Consider the following 23,597-nt stretch of genomic DNA (forward strand, 5'->3'; position numbering starts at 1 on the left):
TTTTCTTTTTTTAGTTATATTGGTTTGTTTCTAATATTTTGAACGATATATACTTCAGAAAAACTAATCTTTTTGGGACACAAAAATTGAGAAGCAATTACTAGCTTTTGGAAATTTTTAAAAATAATTATAACTTAGGACGCAAAGAAAGCGGCACTAAGTTGAAGCCAAATTATCTCAATCTTTTGCTTTTCTAGGATGCTTTTATTTGTGTCCCCTAATTTTAGTTGAGATACTAACACCGAGCACTCTTTATGAAGCGTTGGTGGTATAATTAGACTAATAAGTTTATTCTAAATTGAAGCCAAAGTGTTCATCTTAAGTGGCGAAAAGTGGTGAGTATTAAAATGACGACGTTGGATTAGAAGAAGGTAATTTGTTTGTTAATCCACTAAAAAAATTGGATAAGAACACTTTTTAATGCTACTAGGGATGCTAATTTATGTGTCTAATATGTCATGGGAAATTTTTTTTAGAATAAACTAATGTCGTGGGAAAAAAATTTTAAAAACTCAAAATTCATGTATTTAGATTTAAAAAATAGGTGATTATAGAATTTTGTAATTTATAGATAAATAACACTTTTAATTTTTAAAAATTCAGACCATTTTTTAGTTAAAATTATTTTTATCCATTAGAATTGAAAATACACGGTGTGCAAATGGAAATGAAGGGTTCATTAAGTCATGAGTTCGTGCATCATTTGTAATAAGTGAACAATTATAGTAGGGTACTAGTTTTTATAATTAATCTGTAATTAATGCAACCGAATTTGACCCTCACAACTCCTCTATTTAAATGAGTTGATGTGGGTGGTGATTAAAGAGAAACACACACAATATCTGAGGTGCAATCATGTCAAAGAATATAGTATTTCTTTGCAACTCTTCAGGATTAGGGTTTAATCCTAGCATGAAGGGTGCATGGTTGATGCTTCTTCTTACATGTATACTAGTATTATTGAGGGGAGCAGCTTCCAATCCTCTCCCAATCACCGGGCCGCTCACCCGAGCCCAAATGGAAGACTTGTTCCGAGAGTACGCCCTGTATGTTTATCTCCACCCGGACGAAGAACACCTCCCCTCTTCGGTGGATTGGTTTTTCAGCAATGGCGCCTTGCTGTATATAAAAGGGGACGAGTCGCACCCGGTCCCCATCTGGCCAGGCGGCGCCAACCTCCCTAAGGTAGAAGATCCCGACGGCTCCTTCTGGATGGACCTCCCGGCCGATGATGCAGGCCGGGATAAGGTTAGCGGCGGGGATCTAGCCAGCGCGGAAGTGTACGTCCACTTCAAACCGTCCGCGATGTACACAGATATTCAGGTGCATGACAGAACCACTCTCTTTTTAAAATAAAATTAGTAATAATGCTAATATTTTTATCTGATATTGATAGGTGTGGATATTTTATCCATTCAACGGGCACGCGAGTGCGAAAATAGGGTTAATTAAGAAAGTGTCGCTGGGGAAAGTAGGGCAGCACGTGAGCGACTGGGAGCACGTGACGCTGAGAGTGAGAAACGGGGATGGGGTGCTTGACAAAGTGTACTTCTCCCAACACAGCGGGGGGAAATGGGTGGATGCTTATCAGCTGCAGTTTCAAAGCGGGAATAGGTTTATATGGTATTCTTCCAAGAACGGGCACGCTGGGAACAACGAGCCGGGGCTGTATCTGCAGGGGCCCGGGCACGGGGTCGGGATAAGGAATGACTGGGCCAAGAGCGACAAGCTGGTGGACACGGCGGCTAGCTTTGTGATTGTGGCGTCGCAGGGGGAGGCGGAGGCCGTGGCGCAGCCGCCGTGGTTGAGCTATCAGAGCAAGTGGGGGCCCACCAAGGAGTATGATACGGCAGCGGAAGTGAGGAGAGTGAGGATGTTTTTGCCGGGAAAATTGAAGAAACTATTGGATAAACTGGTGCAGACGATTGATCAACTTTTCGGGACGGATGGGCCCACGGGACCCAATGTCAAGAAGAATTGGTCTGGTGATGAATGAAGACTATAAAGTAGAAAACAGTTTGTTTTCAAAAACAAACAATTTTCTTTATGTTTAATTGTAATATAATTAATATCCATCCAATCTTTCATTGGTGGTTTTTCGTGATGAATTAAATAAATTCATTACTTATTTGGCAACAATCCCCCATTCTCATATTTTTTTCATCATTAAATAAGCGTGAATCTAAATTAATAATTATTTGACATGCAGTATTATAAAAAATTAAGAAGATAACTCACATTCCACCTATATATATAGAAAAACTAATAAGTGTGAATCTAAATTTATTATCTCCCATATCCTTTGGATCTTCAATATAAAATAGGTATACACACACACACACATGTATTGTAAGTTGTAACAGTACCTTCTTTGCACATAAATCACCATTTGCCTTTCAAAGCATGAAATCACAGTTGTTCCTATAGATTTTAGGGAATATCTAAATACACGAATGATAAAGTGTGATCCCAACTTAAATTTCGTTAGTATATAGATAAGTAATCAATATATCTATTTTTGATATTTTTCATTCAGAAACTCAAGAAAAATTCAAATATAAAAAATAAATATAATAGGTTGTAAAATATTCATATGTACGCTAGAAGAATAATTTCTCATTTAATGAGACAGACGTAGGTTCTTTATTTACATACAACAAGAAAAATAAACACATGCCAATTGCCATGAAAACCCAAACTAATGGCTTCAACATTAAAACTTTTATGTTTTGATGTTTAAGGATGATTGATGAGCGCATAAGCATGTTACAATACAATATCCATTTTGCGTCTAATATCACAAAACTTTTCAAAAATTAATTTTTTCTCATAGACTTTAAACTTGATATATAATATTACGGGTACGAACTTAAATAGTTGTTTAATTTTTTCCACTAATGAGAAAATTCAGCTACATTTCATTTATTATTATATCACATAAGATATGGTTATCCCAAGAAAGTGAAAACGATTTTTGAAAAAATGAATCCTACAAATATGATTTCTAACAATTTTACTTTCCTATATTAAGGTTTCAAATTATATATAAATTAAAAAAATTATAATTAATGTATTATATACAAGTACCGAAAGATATATTATTAGCATTCTGATGACAATAATATTAAGTACTATTATGATAAGTTAAATATATTTCATTAATATAAAATTATGGTTTTATTTATATAAAATAATCTTATATACCCCTTCCGTCCCTAACAATATCAACATACACTAGCAACAATATCAACTATGCACTAACAAATACAATGTCAACTACGCTATATATAAATGTCAACTTCTTCAGTAAACATGTCAACAGACACTAGCAACAATGTCAACTCGTATCTATAAACATATCACTATGCACTAACAAATATAATGTCAACTCGCCTATATAAATGTCAACTTTTTCAGTAATAATATCAAGGGTTCAGCTATATTAACTATGCACTAACAAATGAAATGACAATATTCACTCTTGAATCACTACTTCTTCATTCAGCATTCAAATCTCCCTCCACTAATAATTTGCTTCACAAGTGGACACCTATCAGCTTAGTTCCCCTTATTAAGTGCCAAAACATAATTCTTATAGTAGTGCTTTGAGTAGCTCTCAGTTTCCCGTGCATCATTCTCTTTTGATCTTCAGAAATAAGTAAAACCTGAAAATTTATTCAACAAATTGTCTCTGAGCTATCATTCAATTTTAAGGTTTTTGTTAATAACTAATAAGGGGATGATATAAAATAAAAGAAGAGACAAATTCTCCATATAAATTTGCCAATTCTCGTAATGCATTTGTATCAAATAAGAACAGCAGAAAGTATGAATTAGAAGGAAATATAAAATTCACAAATTGCATTTGAATTACCCGTCGCGCTATATTTCATTTAAAAAATCCACATAGAAAATTGTGGACCACAAGATCCTCAAAATTAGTAGTATAGAATTAATTGTAGTTAGCAACTAGTAACATATAGTTATCGATTAATCACATCTCTGATAATATATAGATAAATATTAGGAGTACTACTATGACATACACATAATTTTTAATTTAGCATGTGGTTAAATTTGAGAAGAGTATTTTTAGAATATATTTGACATCACATCATATTCAGAGTGCAAGTAAGTGTGGTAATAACCGAAAATAGAAATGACCACAATTTAGTCTAAAATAGAATGAGTGCTTGTGTGCTTACTCAATAAAACACTACATTTGTTGAAACACAAGAAAGGAATTTATTGAAACACAACTAATTCCCATGTCCAAGAAGCGAGGAGCATTTGCTACGATGAACATTGCCAAAATGGAATCAACCTTATTTCCACCCCACAAAAATTGTGATCTTAAAGAAAACAAATCTACCAACACAGAGCCATATAGATAGATATACTTCAGTAGTAAGCCCCCTGCTGCTGCTGCTTCAACCCAACATGCTGCGGCATAGCACCACCACCACCACCACCATAACACCCATACATCAACTGCCCTTGCATCCCGTTGCTTGCTTGCCGCTGCCACAGCTGCTGCTCCTGCGCGAGCAGCTCCCGTTTCATCTCCAAGTCCGCCATCTGCACATATGCTGGCGGAGGCACTGAGAGGGACGCGGCAAAGGGGTCCTTCTGGGCCACATCAGGTGCGGGGGGCAACGCCAGCACCTCTGTCGCCCCTCCACTCATCTGCCCGGGCAATGCCACACTGCTTGCGCTCCCACCAATCATCCGGGAGGCCTCAAAATGCTGCTTCACCTCCCCTTGATCATACATCCCATTAAGTAGCAAGGCATCCAGCCCTCCTCCCATCGCAACCTGCTGCATTGACAAATTGCTTACTGATTCCACCAGAACCACCTCCCAATCGGCCTTTCCTCTCTCAGCTGCAGGGTTCTCCCATGCTGAACCCGAACTCACTTTACCCTCTCCGTTTTCTGGGAATTCAACCCACTCAGAGAACAGAGATAATGCCAACTTATTGCTTTCTTGATCAACCGATACATCATCATCAAGATTCACTAGGTCTTGCAGGGGATTCTCCGGTGGGGGGAGTGCTTTAATGTCACTCACACTCACCTCTTCTCCCTCATCTTTGACCTGTGAGAAGCTTTCCTCCTCCTTGAGGCTCTCCGCCCTATTCGCCTTCTCCCTCATCAGCCTCTCGAGTCCCAGAAGCTGATCACTGATCTTCTCCACTTGCGGAAACTCATAAGGCCTCACTATCCCCACATCCTTAACCCAATCATAGAAGCCATTGAGGTCAACAATCATCTTTGCAGCATTCACATAAGCATCAAAGGCCGTGACAGGGTAAGCATACTCCATATCCGAGAAACACTCAAGAAGATGCTTCAATACATCACATATGTCATCATAGAGCACAAAGCTATCCCTCACCAGCAAGCGCAGCGCCACAAGCACCATCCTCGCGCTCCTTGCAGCCCCTGTCGGCCTAGATGCCAAGAAGCGGCCAAGGACGCGAAGCAGCTGGTTCAGCCTATCCAACACCCTCTCCGGTGACAAATCCTTGAGCCACAACACCTCATCTCTCCCCATTCGCGAACCACCACCACTAAAGTCATCGCACGACTTAGCCCTCCTAAAACCATCTTCATCTCTCCCATATCCCGCACCACCACCATCACCAACACTCAGATTCTTCCTCCCACACGCCATAGTCTCCAGCTTCTGATCCAGATACCGCGCGTACGCCCTCACAAACGACGACTGATCCCACGAGCTAGAGTGTGCATCGTCGCGAAAACCAGCCATGTTAAGCACCCTCGGCCCCCTCCTGCTGGCAAACAGCATCTCCTGTCTAAAAACAGGGCCCCCTTCAATCAACAGCTTGTGCACAAGCACCAAAACCTTCAACGCCACTATCCAATCACTGGTCCTGGTCAGCCTCTTCGAAACCGCAAATACACAAGCGTTCACGTTTATCCTCGAAGATGCCATCAAAATCAGAATCTCCTTTGCGTACTTGTCGTCTGCAGCCTCGTTTTCGTGAGTGGTCGCCTTCACCACCAAAACCTCGAGATCCGGTGCGACGTTGCCCGTCACTTTGGCGAGGCTTATGCTCGTATGATCCTTCACCACCCCTATCGCCTTCCTGAGCGTGCTCGACGCCATCACCGCCGAATCCGATCGCAAATCTCTCTCTCCCAATCTGTATCCGTCGATTTCAAAAATCGATTCACAGATGATCGGCTTAGCCTGTCCACAATCCAATGCAATCAGTACCAAAATCAATTACAGAAACACGATTTATTCAAAAGGTATTGAGTTTCTTCAGATATCTACGTGAATTTCAACCTAAATGAGTCCAATTACAGATCGGAAAATAGAGAATCGTTTACGCCTTATCTAAAAAATCGATTTATTGATAGAAAAGGAGAGCATTGTGCTTACGGCGAGTGAGAATTATGTTGATGGAAACGCGGCGATCACATGAGAAATGAATGATCGGCCGACTGCAATGGCGCCGGTAAAAACATTCTCCAAAACAATATATACAGTATTTGAAATTTGGATGCAAAGAAAATTAAATAAAAATGGCCAGAAAAGGGAGAGTGATAGGAATATAGTTAGTTCAGAGAAGAAAGCGTGATGATAAAATGGCTATATAGAGAGAGAAAGTGTAGAGAGAGAAACTGTAATGGCGGAAATATAATAAACCTCTTGACGAGGTTTATGGAATACCATTTTATGCAAATTTCTTTGAATATGGCATAATTAATTACTCTCTAAAAATTTGAATTAATAAGCATCTATGAATGCAATCCTCATCTGTCATTTTGTTTTGCAATCCTTATCTAAAATTTTGTTTCTATTATAGTCACAAAGAATCAATTGCTTCGTTTACAATATAGAAGTAGTAAATGATTAAATACTAGTACTAATATTTACGGGATATTTTTGTGGCATAATATTGAAGAAATTATGTCAAATGAATCTAGTGGAAATAAGATAAAATATGAAAGAGAATAAAATAAAAAGATAAATGTGTTGTTTTTGTCATAAAAAAATTGATTCAACTATATAACTCAAGAATAAATACTAGTAGTACAATTCAACTACTCTCTCCGTCCGCGAATAGGAGTCCTATTCTCGCTCCTATCCGGTACGAGTTTTAAGAAATATTAAGAAAAATGGGTGGAAGAAGTTAATTAGTTGAATATGAGTCTCATTTGTATATATTAATTTTAAATGATATGTGAGTGGAACGTGGAGCTTTTTTACCATTTATAATAATTATGAATCGAGACTCCTATTTGCGGACGGACCAAAGTGGAAAAACAAAACTCCTATTCACTGACAGGGAGAGTACAATTAAACATGGATAGTACTAACAATTGTATAAAACACAAACTTGACACAACACTCGCATGAGATGTCTTGTGCATAACATTCCCTCCATGTGAGACCGGGCTTTATAACAGTTTTTTGTCTATTATTTATTACTTCTCCTTCAACCACGAAAAATAATCCCTTCTTGACATTGTAGGATATCCACAATATATAGTCTTATTTCTAAAATTAGAAAGTTTTTGGCTCGTACTTTACTCACTTTTTGGGATTTTTCCTCTATCTCTCATACTTTATTTACTTTTTTTCTTTCTCTCTTATTTCACCAATTTATCATTAAAACTCTTACAATCCACAAACGAGACTATTTTTTATGGACGGAGGAGTATTATTTTTTATTTTTTTTATTTTCTCTTTGGATTTTGGCTCTATAAATAGATTTAAAATAAAATAATTATTTATGTAATATTTGTAATTATATATACAAAAACTTTAATTCTTCAAAATTTTGGCAATAGTATTATTTTACTTTTTGATTATGTACTTATGATTTTAGTTATGCAATTTATTTTGTTATAATAATGTAATTTTCAGTTTTACTGAATATTAGTAGTATATTTTTAATCAAATCGTATATCAATGTCAGTATAATTATTATAATATAAAGGGAAATTGGTCTCTAAAACCATGAACTTTGCCTAAAATTTGGTATTTCCCATGAACTTTGAAATTGGTATATAATATCACGAACTTTGCATTTTGTTTGGTAATTCCCGAACTTACTCAAATAAGATATTTTCATCAAAATCTTATTTAACATAGGCAACCGTGATATGTTTTATAATATTTGAAACCACTTTTTAAGTTCATAACATGTAGCATAAAAAGTCACATGTAGCATAAAAAGTCACGTTGAAAACCACGATGATTTAATTGTGTCAAGTATGATAAAAACCTCGTAAGTTAGTCAAATATAGTAATAAATATGCCGTGGGAAATACCAAACAAAATGGAAAGTTTGTGATATTATATACCAATTTCAAAGTTCATGGGAAATACCAAATTTTAGGCAAAGTTCATGGTTTTAGAGACCAATTTCCCTAATATAAAAGCAATTCATCCAATTTCCTTTTTACTATCTTTATTACTAATTTAATTATCATTTTCTTTCTGTATTAATACATTTAAATATATTTAAATAAATTTTTCTAAAATTTTATATTACTACAAGTACAAGTTGTACAACATCTTCTGTAAAACGAGGAGAGTTCCTCGGTTTAAGAAATGAGAAATTTGAATTGTAGCCGTGTAGTGCTTTCATGCTTCGTGATGGTAAATGTATTTACAATAAATGCTTTTGTACATTAAATTAATTATGATACTCATTTATTGTGGTTGTTAAATACATTAATTATTGTGCTAATTATTGTGCTTTGTGATAGTGAATGTATTAAGAATAAATGCTTTTGTACATAAAATTAATTATGAGATTCTTTTATTATATTTTTTCCATTTTTCATTATTTATCTTAGATTTTTATTTTTGTACCTCCTTTATTAATTGGCCATTTTATTTTTATTATTTTTGATATTGCACTCGTATTTCATTAACTCTTTTTTACTTATAATTTATTAATACTTCTATTAATATATAAAAGTGTCATAATTTCATTAACTTTTTCAATTCATTTTTCTTTATATATTTTAAAATCTATATCGAGTCAAAATGAGATTCATATTGGAAGAGAAAGAAAAAAATTGGGAAGTTGCTTATATTCCACTACTATAGCTAATTCCCTTAAGCATAGAATGTCCACAGTTCAAAATTATTAAAAAGATAGGATATGATAATTTTTGTGAATTTTTTTTGTCTTGAAAATAATATTCCTTCCATTCCGAGGTAAATATCATACTTTGGTGATGACACATAATTTTAAAAGATGTTGTTTTGTATATTGAGTGGAGAGATAAATATATTTTCATATATCATTATAAGAGAGAATTTAAAAAGAAAATATGACGATTTTACTAATATACAAATTTTGAATTAAAATTCATGTCCTCCACTAATTTTGCATTAAAACTCGAGTCGTCCACTAATGGACTATTTTTGGTATATGGTGAATGTTAGTTTATACGGAGTAGTATTTTTCAACATTTCTCCATACAATTGATTGTTTTCCAAAAATAATTATAATAAGATAAATTTGTAATATTTCATATAATCCCTAAACCCTAAACCCAACTAACTAACCAAGTGGGTTTTGGGTTGAGTTGGCTCCAGATTTAGTAAAAACACAGCCCAACACACTTCAATTGTGGATCTAATGCGAGTTGTGACCCTCAAGTTGCCTAACCCAATGCGGACCTTGGTCCGGGCTGGATTGACCCAACCCATTTGACTACGTCTAATAAAGAATGCAGAATTGACTTTGTATCAAATAAACAAGAGTCAACATTTCAAGATAAGAAATCCTTTGCTAAAATGGATTTTCTGGTTTTCCTTTTGATGTTTCCGCAATATCTTTTTAAATTATGATGATACGTCAAAATAAATGAAACATCGGTTGAGAAAATCGAATTAGTTCTCTCTTTGGTTTCGTGCAAAAAAATCAAGTTATATACTTAGAATTCCTCAAAATTGATTATACTACAAACTAAGACAATTTTTAAAATACAACAGAAACAAAGTTGGCCATTATTAAAAAAAAAAAAAAAACTGCAACATAGCAAAATTAATTCAGAAAGAAGATTGAATCAAATGAAGTTGCCAATCCAATATGACTAATTCAATTCTTGGCATCATGAATCATCATCCTAAGCATGATTGCCTTCTCCATAAATATGTAAAATTTGATAAACATCACAAACAATGGCAGCAAATATGATATACTATATAACTCAAAACATCCAGAGATGACTGATCACAGCTCTATAACCAAAACAAATTATGCAAGCTAGCTAGCCTTTCAAGGCACAAATACAATCATCCCGGGGAGCGAGTGCAGCCACCGGGGAGGAGATACCTAAACTTATCCGCGTTCTGAAGCACGTATGCAGGAACATGAACAGCAGAGGCGGAACGAGGCAGTGATCCCAACCTCTTGATCAAGTCCTTGAAAGTGTATTCCTCTGGCAGCATGTCAAACAGATCATCTCCATCGCAGATTTTCTTCTGAATCCTCGAATGATCCAAGAAGTCCTTGCGCCTCACCCTATCCGCGTGGCTGTAGGCTTGCATTTTGAACACGAATTCGCTCATGTACCGGAAGCAGAAGCTGCAGTGCCAGCCAGAGTCAGCAAGGAGGACATCAGTCTGGCGCGAGTGTCTGTACTGCGTCCACTGGCTGAAAACATGCGCGGTCGGGTGCCAATTGGTGTAGTCCTCTTGGAACTCGAACGAGTACACATAGTTCTTCATCTCTAGATGAAGCACGGGAGGTATCTCCTCGCACCACTGCAGCAGCTTAACGGTGTGAGGAGTCGGTATCTCATCAGTATCCCCAACAATCAGAAGGTCACCAGGTGCTATACCGGCCTGGTGAAGCAATTGGTTCATAGCTAGGCGATGCTGTGCCTCGACTTTGAATGGCTCGTGAGAGCGGTGTGTGGCAAGGCGGCCAGGGAAGAGACCGTGGGCGATCTTCCCCTCAGCAAAGGCGAATCTCTTGCGATTCTCAGCGAAGAAGAGAGGCTTGGGGATGCCGGTGAAGGTAGCATTGGATTCCAAGATGACAAATTTAGTGACATAAGGGTAGAGCTCCTTCCACCTGATTTCTAGCATGTCCAGTTCATTGCTGAATATGATTGCATCAAACACACGGCGTGGCTCAGATCGCAGGGACCAACCGTGGAGACGGCATAGATCGTCCATGGAAACGTTTTCTGCGTAGTAATGAGGTAAATAGCGCTTAAATGGGAGTGGAGGAGTGTCCCAAAGGGGGCGGAGCAAGTAGGAGATCTTCACAGCATTTGCTATGATTGCAGCAACACAAACGGATCCGATTATTAACACTAACATGCGCCTGAAGTTTGTAGAAATCCGCCTAGAAGTGTGGCGTGAGGTCGAGGCCATCCTATGATCTGTAATCTGTATGGTTAAACAGTTATGATAAGTACTTAAAAATGAGGTTAGAGCATGAAAGATAAATCTTAAACAACATGGTGAAAGATAAATAGTGTTGATAGAAAAGGAGAGAATTGTGCAAAGGAGTCTTACGGCGAGTGAGAATTATGTTGATGGAAACGCGGCTAAAAACATCGATATATACAGTATTTGAAATTTGGATGCAAAGAAATATAAATGTGAATGGACAGAAAAGGAGAGTGATGATAAAATGGCTATATCAATTTATGCAAATTTCTTTGGCAATTTACAACCTGGCATAATTAATTCCTCTCTAAAAATTTGAATTAATAAGCATCTATGAATAATCCTTATCTGTCATTTTGTTTTGCAATCCTTATCTAAAATTTGTTTCTATAATAGTCACAAAGAATCAATTGCTTCGTTTACAATATAGGAGGAGTAGTATTTACGGGATATTTTTTTGGCATAATATTAAGAAAATTATATTAAATGAATTAAGTGGGTAGTGATAAAATGAAAACCCATATATTGTACAAACTCTAAACTTTTCAACATAAATTCAACACAATGTCAACACAGTATAAAGTTTAAGATTTTGATGTCAACACAATGTCAACACAATGTCAATACAATATCAACTGTTGACATTGTGTTGACATTTTTTGTTGCTATTATTTTATCATCTGTTGATATTTGCTAACGGTCCAGATCATAGATTTGAGTTTTTACAGTATTTAAAGTTTTCATTTGATCACATCCATGAATTAAGTGGAGATAAAATAAATAGATAAATGTATTGTTTTTGCCATAAAAAAATGACTCAACTATATGACTCAAGAAGAAATACAACTCAACTACGATGAAACATAAATAGTACTTATTATATTCATGTTGGGGTTACCGCAGCGGAAGACACGGAAAACACGAAAAACAAGTTATTTGATGTAGATCTGATTGTTACCTCTCGATCTATTGAAGGATTGACGTTGCTTGATCCTCCCGCTAATCCTCGATTTCTCGACCACAAATCTTCCATTCTATTCCCATGTCCTTGATTATTTATCCATGTGGGCGGATCTCGAAGAATCAATAATGGTGAAATGAGATCTTGGGAAAACCACACAAAACACGAGATTGTCTTGATCTAATCCTATGAATTAGGATAGAACAAAACCAAAACCAAGAACCCTAATCTCCCTTGTGCTAGTGCACGAAAATCGAGGCAAGAGAGAGAGCGCCGGTAAAGGCGGCTAGGGTTTTGAGGAGGAGTTGTGAATTGTGTATTGTGTGCTAGGGTTTCCCATCTCATTCTCTATTTATAAGATATACTTGTTGGGCTAGAATGAGATCTATGGAGTGATTAGATGTTGGGCTCACCCATTAGATAAATATCTAATTAAATCAATTAACCCATGATTTAATATATTATCTATGGAACATATTTTTGGTCCACGAACTTTGCCAAAGTACTTTTAGGTCCGTGAACTTTGAAAATATCATTTGAGGTCCATCAACTATGGATTAATATCATTTGAAGTACTTTTTTACTATTTCCAAGTTTTTCTGGATGAAAATACCCTCAATACCTTAAAGGGTATATATTTTTAATAAACTTATCATATACTCATATTTTTTATAAATATCTTTACAATATATTTTTGATGAATTTTCTAAATATATTTTGACCTTCAATATTATCACTTAATTTTGTGACATGCAAGTCAAATTGCTTCTTCAATTTTTTATATTATAGAATTTTAAAATTGAATAAAGATTTTTTCTTTAATAATAAAAAATTGAATAAGGATATTTTCTTGCATGTCACAAAATTAAGTGATAATATTGAAGGTCGAATTATATTTAGAAAATTCATCAAAAATATATAGTAAAAATATTTATAAAAAATATGAGTATATGATAAGTTTATTAAAAATATATATCCTTAAAAATATTGAGGGTAATTTTGTCTAGAAAAACTTGGAAATAGTAAAAAAGTACTTCAATTGATATTAACTCATAGTTGGCAGACCTCAAATGATATTTTCAAAGTTTATGGACCTAAAATGATACTTTGTCAAAGTTTGTGGACCAAAAATGATGTTCCCTCTTTAATATATTATCTATGGAATATTATTTTTGTTCCACTAAAGAATAATATTGCACTCCCATCTAAATCACCAAATTACGAAGAACTTGGGTTCCACTTTATTTTCCGCATTTAAGATTATCTTAATCCATCAATTTAATTCTTTGTCTGCTATGTGACTTGAATTAAATTAATTCTCCAAAGAGTTTCCTAGTTTGAAACTTTATTTATTATTCGTGGAATAAAATTCCAACTGCACAGATTTCTGAATAATAAATTCTTTTTTCAAACACCTCTTGGGGATTTAATCATACCACACTGGGCACTCGAATTCTATGAAATAATATTCCAATACCTTCATGTTATTCAATTACTACCACCCAAGATATCATGTTTGAGTTACGTACAAACTCTCCCATTGATAAGTCAAAGTGTCGTCTGACTAAATAAACAATATTGGTATTAATATCATAGACTAGAAAATACTAAACTTTCCGAAATATATTCTTTCAGTAGATAGCAATAAAAAATACATTTCGTATTAGATCCTTTCAATGTTTTACCACACCAGTGTTACTAATATCTTCTTAGGTAAGAGATAATTATCACAAACACTGCAACCATACCAATAGGTAGCCAAAGCCTACTAGGTTGTGAACTCGTTTTTCTTCTTACTAGATCTGGTCAAGTCCCCTACTGGTGAACACATGAAAGTCATCGTATTCCCCTACTTTAGCCTTCTTAGTAAGAAGCCTTAGACTTGTTTATTATATTTTAATAATAAACCATTATATTATATTATTTATTCTCACAATTAGGTAGACAAGTGAATGTGGCGTTTCTTGTATACATGCATGAGCTGACTGTACAAAGGCATGCACGCTCGAAGCATCTTTTAGTATACAAATCCCAGCAATCTCCCACTTATACTCAAAGAATGCTTTCGAGTATACCAACCGCTTTATTGACCTTGTGCTACACATTCACACACATTTTCTCCCACTTATACTCAAAGCAAGATTTGACCACTATGTACTCAAACTATAATTCTCATAAAAGAATCTACCAGTATAGTTTGCTAGAGTATACAAAAACGAAAATACTTGTAATTCATATCCTTAATTCTTACTTAGGAGCACGTTCATTTGTTCAAGATATTTCTAGGTCCCTTGATCCAGTGGAACAATTTAATGTGCCTTTCTCAAGTGCACTTATACATATTCCGTTATCAAAATCCAATAGTCCTGACTTTCTGAATTTCTACTAATTGAAAGTAGAATACTTATAGCAACATAAAGTTTTAATTATGTCGAATATGATCTAAAACTTTAATTGTGTAATCCCAATTTAACTTGGTATTATCCTTGCTATATAAATTGTGATGAGAATATATGTATGAACATAATTGCTTCACCACAATGACTAATTGGAAATTAGTCCTTATGACAAAATAAAACTGAATGATTGTATCATTTTGTTTTATAGTCATAAATTCCAAGAGTTTATTAATTAATCATTGTTGTGACTTTTGACTTGAAATACTTTCTTTGAAAAACCAAAGTATTTCTAATTTTAATAGTTAAATGAACAATTTTTTAATGTTATTAGAGTTTTGAAAGTTGTGTTAATTATCACTTCTTTCATTATAGGGTGTGAACCCTTTTTAACTCTGTCGAACATTACCTTGATTCCATTTATGAATATTCTATGAGACAAAATTTTGCTCCCACTTTGAAAAGTAAAAAATTATAAGTCTCAATATTCTTAAGCTATTAAAACAAATTAAACAGTGCTTGAAGTTAAATTCATCATAGTTTAATAATATGAGGTATGAAGCTCTTATTAAACACTTAGAATTTAATAATTCTTTAAGAAAAGCTCCCACTATTTTAATTATCACTTCCACAACAAAATAAATAAACACCAACTATTCAAATAGTTAACTCTTGGCTTGAAACATTAAAATAAATTTAATATGCACACTATATTTACCATACAAGACTTTCTAGTATTTAAAATAAATACTTTTCTTGTGATTAGTTGAATTAATTTACTTGTCTTGTAATCAATTATTGCGATTATTTTTCTTGTATCCTTATTTGAACAAACGCGACAAAAGATCATTTTATTTTGCTTTGAATCCATGTCGAACATAAAAGTTCTATTGATTTATTGACAAAATAATGGTTCAAAACTTAAAGGATTAAAGAAACTTAATAATCAATAAAAATAGAAGTAAATCAAAATTCATTTTCCTAATAATGCAAGCATTATAATATGATATTGATAATCCAAAACGGCAATTGATTATCTAGAAATACAATTCCAAACCAATAATCCAATTTGACATAAAAAACAATAGCCAAAAATATCAAAAAATTCAACAATTGTAAATATAAGCAAAAATAGACTCTTGCTGACTTGAACATAGTCCCTTCAAAGACCACCCATTCTCTTCATCTCTTCTTGAGCACTTAAAAGCTTGTTATAAAGCTCCAGAATTGAAATTGATTTGTCGCTAAACAAAATTTCATTTCTGACTTCATTATCGTTATCTGGAAGCCCATCAAGGATCATTATCTGCCAGGTTTCTGGGTCAATTTTCACTTCGACAAGAGAAATTCATGAAAGTAGCCATGCATGACTAGGACATATTTGCCCACATCTTGGCCATCTTCCAATACTTTATTCCTCAAATGCTTCACAGCAAGTCCAGCTCTTGCCTAAGAGGACACTTCTTCAAATAATTTAGGTTTGTTGATCAAGGCCTATTGGGTTCGTCAAACCTCTCAAGGGCATTGCCAATAGTGGCCAACAGAGCGTGCAATTCCTTGTCCTCACTTTGTAGATGGAATGTAGGAGGATGGGTTTAGCTGAGAACTAACTTTAAGTCATTGAACAAGAGGTCAATATTGAGTCTATTTTTTCATTCCTTATATAATTAAAAATCATGCTTCCTTGAACTAAATATCGCATAATAAATATCCAAGTTGTAATCATCTTTCGTTCAAGCTGAGAATAAACACCAATAATATAAACATGTAAAATTTCATGGAATTGCAAATAACCACAAAACAATTCATCCACTTTACATCCACAAAAATCAAGCACAAAAGCTATTCAACTAGTAAGCCATGTCTTATTCATGCAAGAAATTCATTAGTTTTACTGGCCACAATATCGACAGATAGTTCAGAGAACATAAGAATGGCATGGCTGACTAATATTGCTAAAGCGTTTTAACCATAAAATTAAGCACTAAGGATTCTTCATTTGTGTGTGAACTCCTCTAAAGAAAGGTCTAACCGGACAAGCATCTCCTCCTATAGCTCCCTCTAAGCATTATTAAAATACAAGTCCTTATAATTTCGCAGCAATATTGCTCCGGTAAAGATCAGTCGCGATATTACTGAAAAACTAATTTTACGATTTTCATAACCTTTATCTAGAGAAATCTAAACATACAAACTAGTAATATTCCTCCTGTAAGGTCGGTCACTACTTCGTACTTAGATCAATTTTATGGAGGCCATATACAAACGTATTGTAATTATCGCTTCATATTTTCGTGTTTGTGGTTTCAACAGTTTAATTATCTCTAAAGCAGATCAAGCAAGCATCCACATACAAAGGAGAATTAAACATGTACTAGCTATGCATGCAATGCAACAAGTACACAAGCGATGCTCGAGTTAAACAAGACTTTAACAAATAAAATCATAACTCAAATTAAATATCCGTCAATCATCATTAAAAAATGTAAACGCATTTACAAATAGTTCACATAACCATAATGACGAAACTTGATTATTTAATTAAGCATTTAATAGATAGAATTAAAATTCTATCTTCACATAAACAAGATTATCTAGAGCAAAGGCCTAATCTTAAATAATCATACATTATTAATTAAAACAACGTATCTTGACTATTAGTACTACCTTTTAATATACTCATTTATTGTGGCTGTGAAGTACTTGTAGAATGTAATACTGTGCTTTGTGATAGTGAATGTATTAGGAATAAATGCTTTGGTACATAAAATTGGTTGTGCGATTCTTTTATTATATTTTTTCCATTTTTTATTAATTGTCTTAGATTTTTATTTTTGTACATCCTTTATTAATTGGCCATTTTATTATAATTATTTTTAGTAATGAACTCCATTAACTATTTTTACTCATATTTTATTAATAGTTATATTAATTTATAAAAGTAAAATTCACATTCCATTAACTTTTTCAATACATTTTTTTTATACGGAGTATGTTTTAAAATTTATACCAAAGTTAAAATGAGACTCATATTATATTGGAGGACAAGGGGAGTAATTGGAAGTTACTTATAGTAGTTCACTATTTTAGCTAATGCCCTTAAGCATAGAATGTCCACGGTTCAAAATTACTGAAAAGATAGGATATGATAATTTTTGTGAAAAGTTTTTTTTCTCAAAAATAATACTCCTGTTGCGGTTATCGCAGTGGAAGACACGGAAAACAAACAGATCCTTACGGATCTATTTAGGTGACTATGTGATTAAATCCAATTTTCATGCAATTAATCTAGATCTACAGAAAACACATCAAAATTACACATAAACATGTTATTTGATGTAGATCTGATTGTTACCTCTCGATCCATTGAAGGATTGACGTTGCTTGCTGATCCTCCCGGTAAGCCTTGATTTCTCGACCACAAATCTTTCATCTTATTCCCATGTCCTTGATTATTCATCCGTGTGGGCGGATCTCGAAGAATCGATAATGGTGAAATGAGATCTTGGGTAAACCACACAAAACACGAGATTGTCTTGATCTAATCCTATGAATTAGGATAGAACAAAACCAAAACCAAGAACCCTAATCTCCCTTGTGCTAGTAAACGAAAATCGAGGCAAGAGAGAGAGCGCCGGTAAAGGCGGCTAGGGTTTTGAGGAGGAGTTGTGAATTGTGTATTGTGTGCTAGGGTTTCCCATCTCATTCTCTATTTATAAGATAGACTTGTTGGGCTAGAATGAGGATCCATGGAGTGATTAGATGTTGGGCTTACCCATTAGATAAATATCTAATTAAATCAATTAACCCATGATTTAATATATTATCTATGGAATATTATTTTTGTTCCACTAAAGAATAATATTGCACTCCCATCTAAATCACCAAATTACGAAGAACTTGGATTCCATTTTATTTTACAATATTTCCCGCATTTAAGATTATCTTAATCCATCAATTTAATTCTTTGTCTGCTATGTGACTTGAATTAAATTAATTCTCCAAAGAGTTTCCTAGTTTGAAACTTTATTTATTATTCGTGGAATAAAATTCTATTTGCACAGATTTCTGAATAATAAATTCTTTTTTCAAACATCTCTTGGGTATTTAATTATACCACACTGGGAACTCGAATTCTATGAAATAATATTCCAATACCTTCATGTTATTCAATTACTACCACCCAAGATATCATGACTGAATAAACAATATTGATATTAATATCGTAGACTAGAAAATACTAAACTTTCTGAAATATATTATTTCAGTAGATAGCAATAAAGAATACATTTCGTATTAGATCCTTTCAATGCTTTACGCCACCAGTGTTTCTAATCTCTTCTTAAGTAAGAGAGAATTATCACAAATACTGCAACCATACCAATAGGTTGTTAGGTTTGGTATACTGAAAAGCATGTTTCGAGCAGTTTCGAGCGAATAGAATCTTGCTTGTATACGAAAAACTCTACAATCCATGTTTAACCCGATTCAGTATTATTCGAGCAGTTTTGCACGAATAGAATCAGAATATTATTACATTGTGTTTGCTTGTGCATTTATAAGTTGTTTTATAAAAATTTAAATGTATAAGAAGCAATCAAAGTCCAAGTCTTTTGCTTAGTAGACCGGTTGTGGGCGTCGTCCACTTTAAGGTAACACAGCCAGATCTATGTTGTTTTTGCAAAAGAAAAAGAAGAATTTCACAACTTAGATAGGCTTAGACTATCTAAATGCCAGTCCGCATATTTCTAAGACTTACTGAAATAAGATGACATTGGTGTGGTATAGCACTAAACGGATCTAACAGCAAGACTTGTCTTTATGCTATCTACTGAAAGACTAGGTCTTGATAAAATACTATTTCTTAATTTACATATGTTAGCATTGAGCATACGGTATTGATTATGCACTACGTTGACTTATCAAATGGTGCGGGTTTTTCGCAACCCAATAATCCTGATATATTGGGTAGTGGTGTCACACCCCAACCCCTATGACTTATGCACTTAATATAAATAAATTAAAATTTTAAAACAAATAACTACACGTCAAGTACATAAAGCACACATATTATATAATTTCAAAATTCACTATTTTATCAAGTACATATTTTAAAACATTATGAAAAGCAGTGGGACCCTCTGACCACTCTATATACTATAAATTTATCTACAAGCAAAAATGATGAAGAGGAGAAGGTTGCCAAAATGCGTCAGCCGCCGACCCTTATAATAACTGTAACTCACATCAACTCACGAATCATTGATATCTTATTCCTTAATGTATGTAACAGTAAAATTTCGATTCTGCTTTGCGATCTACTACAACTCTTATTTCTTTTCTTCTTCTAATTTTTCTCTCGTCTTTTTCTACTAACTATTATCATTCTATTTTCCTCTCTTCTTCTCTTTTTTCTCTCTGGTCTACGTGTACATATATATAAGCATACTAAGCCGGTTAAGAAGAAATAATAACTAAAGCTACTGATTAAAAAAAAATGGTAACATGCATGCTATATATTTTAATTTTTTGACAGTTGTCATATAGTATCAGTGGCACTATCAACTACAACCCACGTATATACTAACATATTTGTGTTTTCAAATTATACTACTACTAGTATTTATATTATACTCCCTCCATCCTACTTAAAATGCAACATTTGGAAAATGGCACAAGATTTTATGTAGTGTTGTTTTGTGAGTTAATGATGAGAGAGTAAAGTAAGAGAGATGAAAAAGTAGAGATAGAGTTGTTTCCATTTTAGGAAACGTTTCATTTTTAATGGGACAACCAAAAAAGGAAACGTTTCATTTTTAATGGGACAGAGGGAGTATTAGTTTAGGATAACTATCATTTCCTATTTAATATACATAAATATGTACGTACATAAATACTAGTACTACATAGTACACATGCACACACATTTATATAACTAATATATATATGTACTAATTTATACTATAATATACATCCATTTAATGATTTCCGTAAATCAAAACTATCTATATATTTGATTATAGTGAATCGATCATAATCATAAATATATTCTCTATGACACACTCATATCTCTATAGTATAAATGCCACTGTAACATGCAATAACAATATAATATGATAATATGCAAAATAAAGTAGGTTTCGGGTTAGGGATGTCACAATTCTTCCCCACTTTAAGAATTTTGTCCGCAAAATTCATTTCTCTCTAAGTTAACGCAGTCTATGAAATTGCTAACCGGTAAACAGATGTGGATAATTATTGCGAAGAATCAGATCGATAAAGCCAAATCCTTCTGGCGTAGAAAATATTATGAATCTGTGTCAACTCTGGAGGTAATGTTAACCTATACGCCAATGGTCCAACTCATTCAACAATATCTCACGGTTCAATATAATGAGGACTCAACTTACCTTTTTGCTCAAATCGCATGACGCCTTTCTGAGGTGAAACTCACAAAAAGACTTTATCAAGACCGAGATAGTAAATCACAGATCTCTATCAATATATAAGATACTAGAATACCATATAAGCGTTCCTGCAGATAATGATGCCAAATCTTCAAAGCAAAATAATGTCGCTAATAACAGATTTTGAATAGAATAAGAAACTCCCTGTACTTGCGATTGTTACGACGCATAAGCAATAAACTTTCCATTAAGTCAAAGATAACCAAATCCATGTTTCAGCGCATCACTATAAATAACATAATATCTTGTACCTGCGGAGATAACCAAAATAGGTGACATATTCAACCGATGCTTCCACTCATAAAACTCTTTTGATATGCTTCACTCCATATGAAAGAAGAATTCTGTCGTACTAACTTCATTATCAATTTAATAATAATCAAGAAACATTTCCACTTGAAACCAGTTCAATCTTTTGTAGATCCACTTCTATTCCATGACCTGACACCACGTGTCCCAACAATACCACATGTTATAGCAAAAACTCACATTTACTCAACCTTGCAATAATCTGTTTATCTCGCAGAACTTGTAATACTGACTGCAAGTGATTAACATGCCCATCTGTACTTCATGAATATAATAGCAAGTCAATAGAAATAATCACTAACGGATCTAGGAATAGTTGAGAGAATTTGTTCATCAAAGCCATAAATAGTTGTAGGTGCAATAGTTTATTCAAAAGGTATAACCAAAACTCATAATGGTCGTACTGAGTTCAAAATGGTGTCTCTGCAATATTCTCTTTAGCTATCTTCAACCGATGATATCTTGATCGAAAATCAGTACTCGAAAACAGTTGCATACCTTGAAATTGATCAAATAAGTCTTCTATTCTCGGTAATAGATATTTATTCTTCATTGTCACTCGATTCGACTTCCAATAGTATATATAATGTCACAGTGTATCATCTTTCTTCTTCAAAAATAATATTGGTGCTCTTCAAGGTAAAACATTAAGTCATACATAGCTCTGACAACTCTTGTAACTGTTTCTTCAACTCTTGAAACTCTAATGAAGATGGTTGATAAGTAGAAATAAAAATAAATGCAGTGCTCAACAGAGAAATATGTCTACTGATAAGGTGAAAATCCAATAAATACGCACTTCCAATAAATCAAAAAGCCGATCTAGATAATATAAGAAAACCTGGAGCAATATATTGATTACCGTAAATATCACTCGATCCTGTCTCGATGTTTATATTACCATTTCTTTTACTTGACAAGCTACCTTGGTTCGATGAAGTGAAAACCAATCTATACCCATAATAATATTAAAACTTGTGTATGAACAAGATAATCAATATCCGTTGGCAGCTCAATTGAATTAACTCGCAACACGTTCTCTAGAAAACCGTGCATATTGCCAGCTCATAATCAACAAACATAGTTCCTTGATTAAAGATAAAACCTTCTCTGCTTCGTATCATAATACACTTCTTTGCACATATTTAGCATTGATTTCTCTAGAAAAATCATCTGAACTGAATACCAGAGGTTGTATCATAGCTTGTTGTTTCCCACCAAGAGTAAGTATAGCTTCAAATAAGAGATACTCTATAATCAAAACCTTCTTCTGACATACAATTCATCTGATTGAACACCGATTCTCTCACTTTTAACTATATCCCAGCCTCAGTCAGATTAGTCCCATAAAATCAACAACTTCTACTTTTCCGAGCTCTTTTAAATTTTCTACCTCTTACCTCATCAATGGTCCATGTACTCTTTGGTCTAAAAGCCTGGGTAATCCCCACATGATGCAACATGTATATGAAATGTTTCTACAATTAATTGATGATACAGGGCGGCTGACCCTTCTCTCCTCAGTGACATATGTTCATGACAATACAAATGCAAATGAAACTTATCACCAAAATGTATCATATGATATACATGAATACTATGTCCTAGCGGGATTCTATCCCCACTCTGATACCACCTAAATTGTCACACCCCAACCCCTATGACTTATGCACTTACTATAAATAAATTAAAATTTTAAAACAAATAACTACACGTCAAGTACATAAAGCACACATATTATATAATTTCAAAAACCATTATTTTATCAAGTACATATTTTAAAACATTATGAAAAGCAGTGGGACCCTCTGACCACTCTATATACTATAAATTTATCTACAAGTAAAAATAATGAAGAGGAGAAGGTTACCAAAATGCATCAGCCGCCGACCCTTATAATAACTGTAACTCACATCAACTTACGAATCATTAATATCTTATTCCTTAATTTATGTAACACTAAAATTTCGATTCTGATTTGCGATCTACTACAACTCTTATTTCTTTTCTTCTTCTAATTTTTCTCTCATCTTCTTCTACTAACTATTATCATTCTATTTTCCT

At 33.9% G+C, this 23,597-nt stretch overlaps 2 protein-coding genes and 1 pseudogene across 3 annotated transcripts; 1 reads left to right on the forward strand and 2 right to left on the reverse strand.

Annotated features, from left to right (window-relative positions):
* Nucleotides 1–849: 849 nt before the first annotated feature.
* On the forward strand, nt 850–2,131 carry LOC125189462 (hypothetical protein At1g04090-like). The gene is made up of 2 exons (XM_048086737.2): nt 850–1,323; nt 1,397–2,131. The coding sequence occupies exons 1-2, from the start codon at nt 856–858 to the stop codon at nt 1,994–1,996; spliced, it is 1,068 nt and encodes a 355-aa protein (XP_047942694.2). The 5' UTR covers nt 850–855; the 3' UTR covers nt 1,997–2,131.
* Nucleotides 2,132–4,166: 2,035 nt separating this feature from the next.
* On the reverse strand, nt 4,167–6,666 carry LOC125187745 (putative clathrin assembly protein At4g32285 pseudogene; annotated as a pseudogene). Its single transcript, XR_016130445.1, has 2 exons — nt 6,412–6,666; nt 4,167–6,216 (listed from the first exon to the last, which is right to left on the reverse strand). The product of XR_016130445.1 is annotated as a putative clathrin assembly protein At4g32285 pseudogene (transcript).
* A 3,522-nt stretch (nt 6,667–10,188) lies between these two features.
* LOC125186402 (uncharacterized) lies at nt 10,189–11,391 on the reverse strand. The gene has a single exon (XM_048082761.2). The coding sequence runs from the start codon at nt 11,380–11,382 to the stop codon at nt 10,294–10,296; it is 1,089 nt and encodes a 362-aa protein (XP_047938718.1). The 5' UTR covers nt 11,383–11,391; the 3' UTR covers nt 10,189–10,293.
* Nucleotides 11,392–23,597: the final 12,206 nt, after the last annotated feature.

This window comes from Salvia hispanica, chromosome 5, assembly GCF_029641045.1.
Source record: "Salvia hispanica isolate PSC_SH4W2 chromosome 5, Shi_PSC_v1, whole genome shotgun sequence".
Taxonomy (NCBI): domain Eukaryota; kingdom Viridiplantae; phylum Streptophyta; class Magnoliopsida; order Lamiales; family Lamiaceae; genus Salvia; species Salvia hispanica.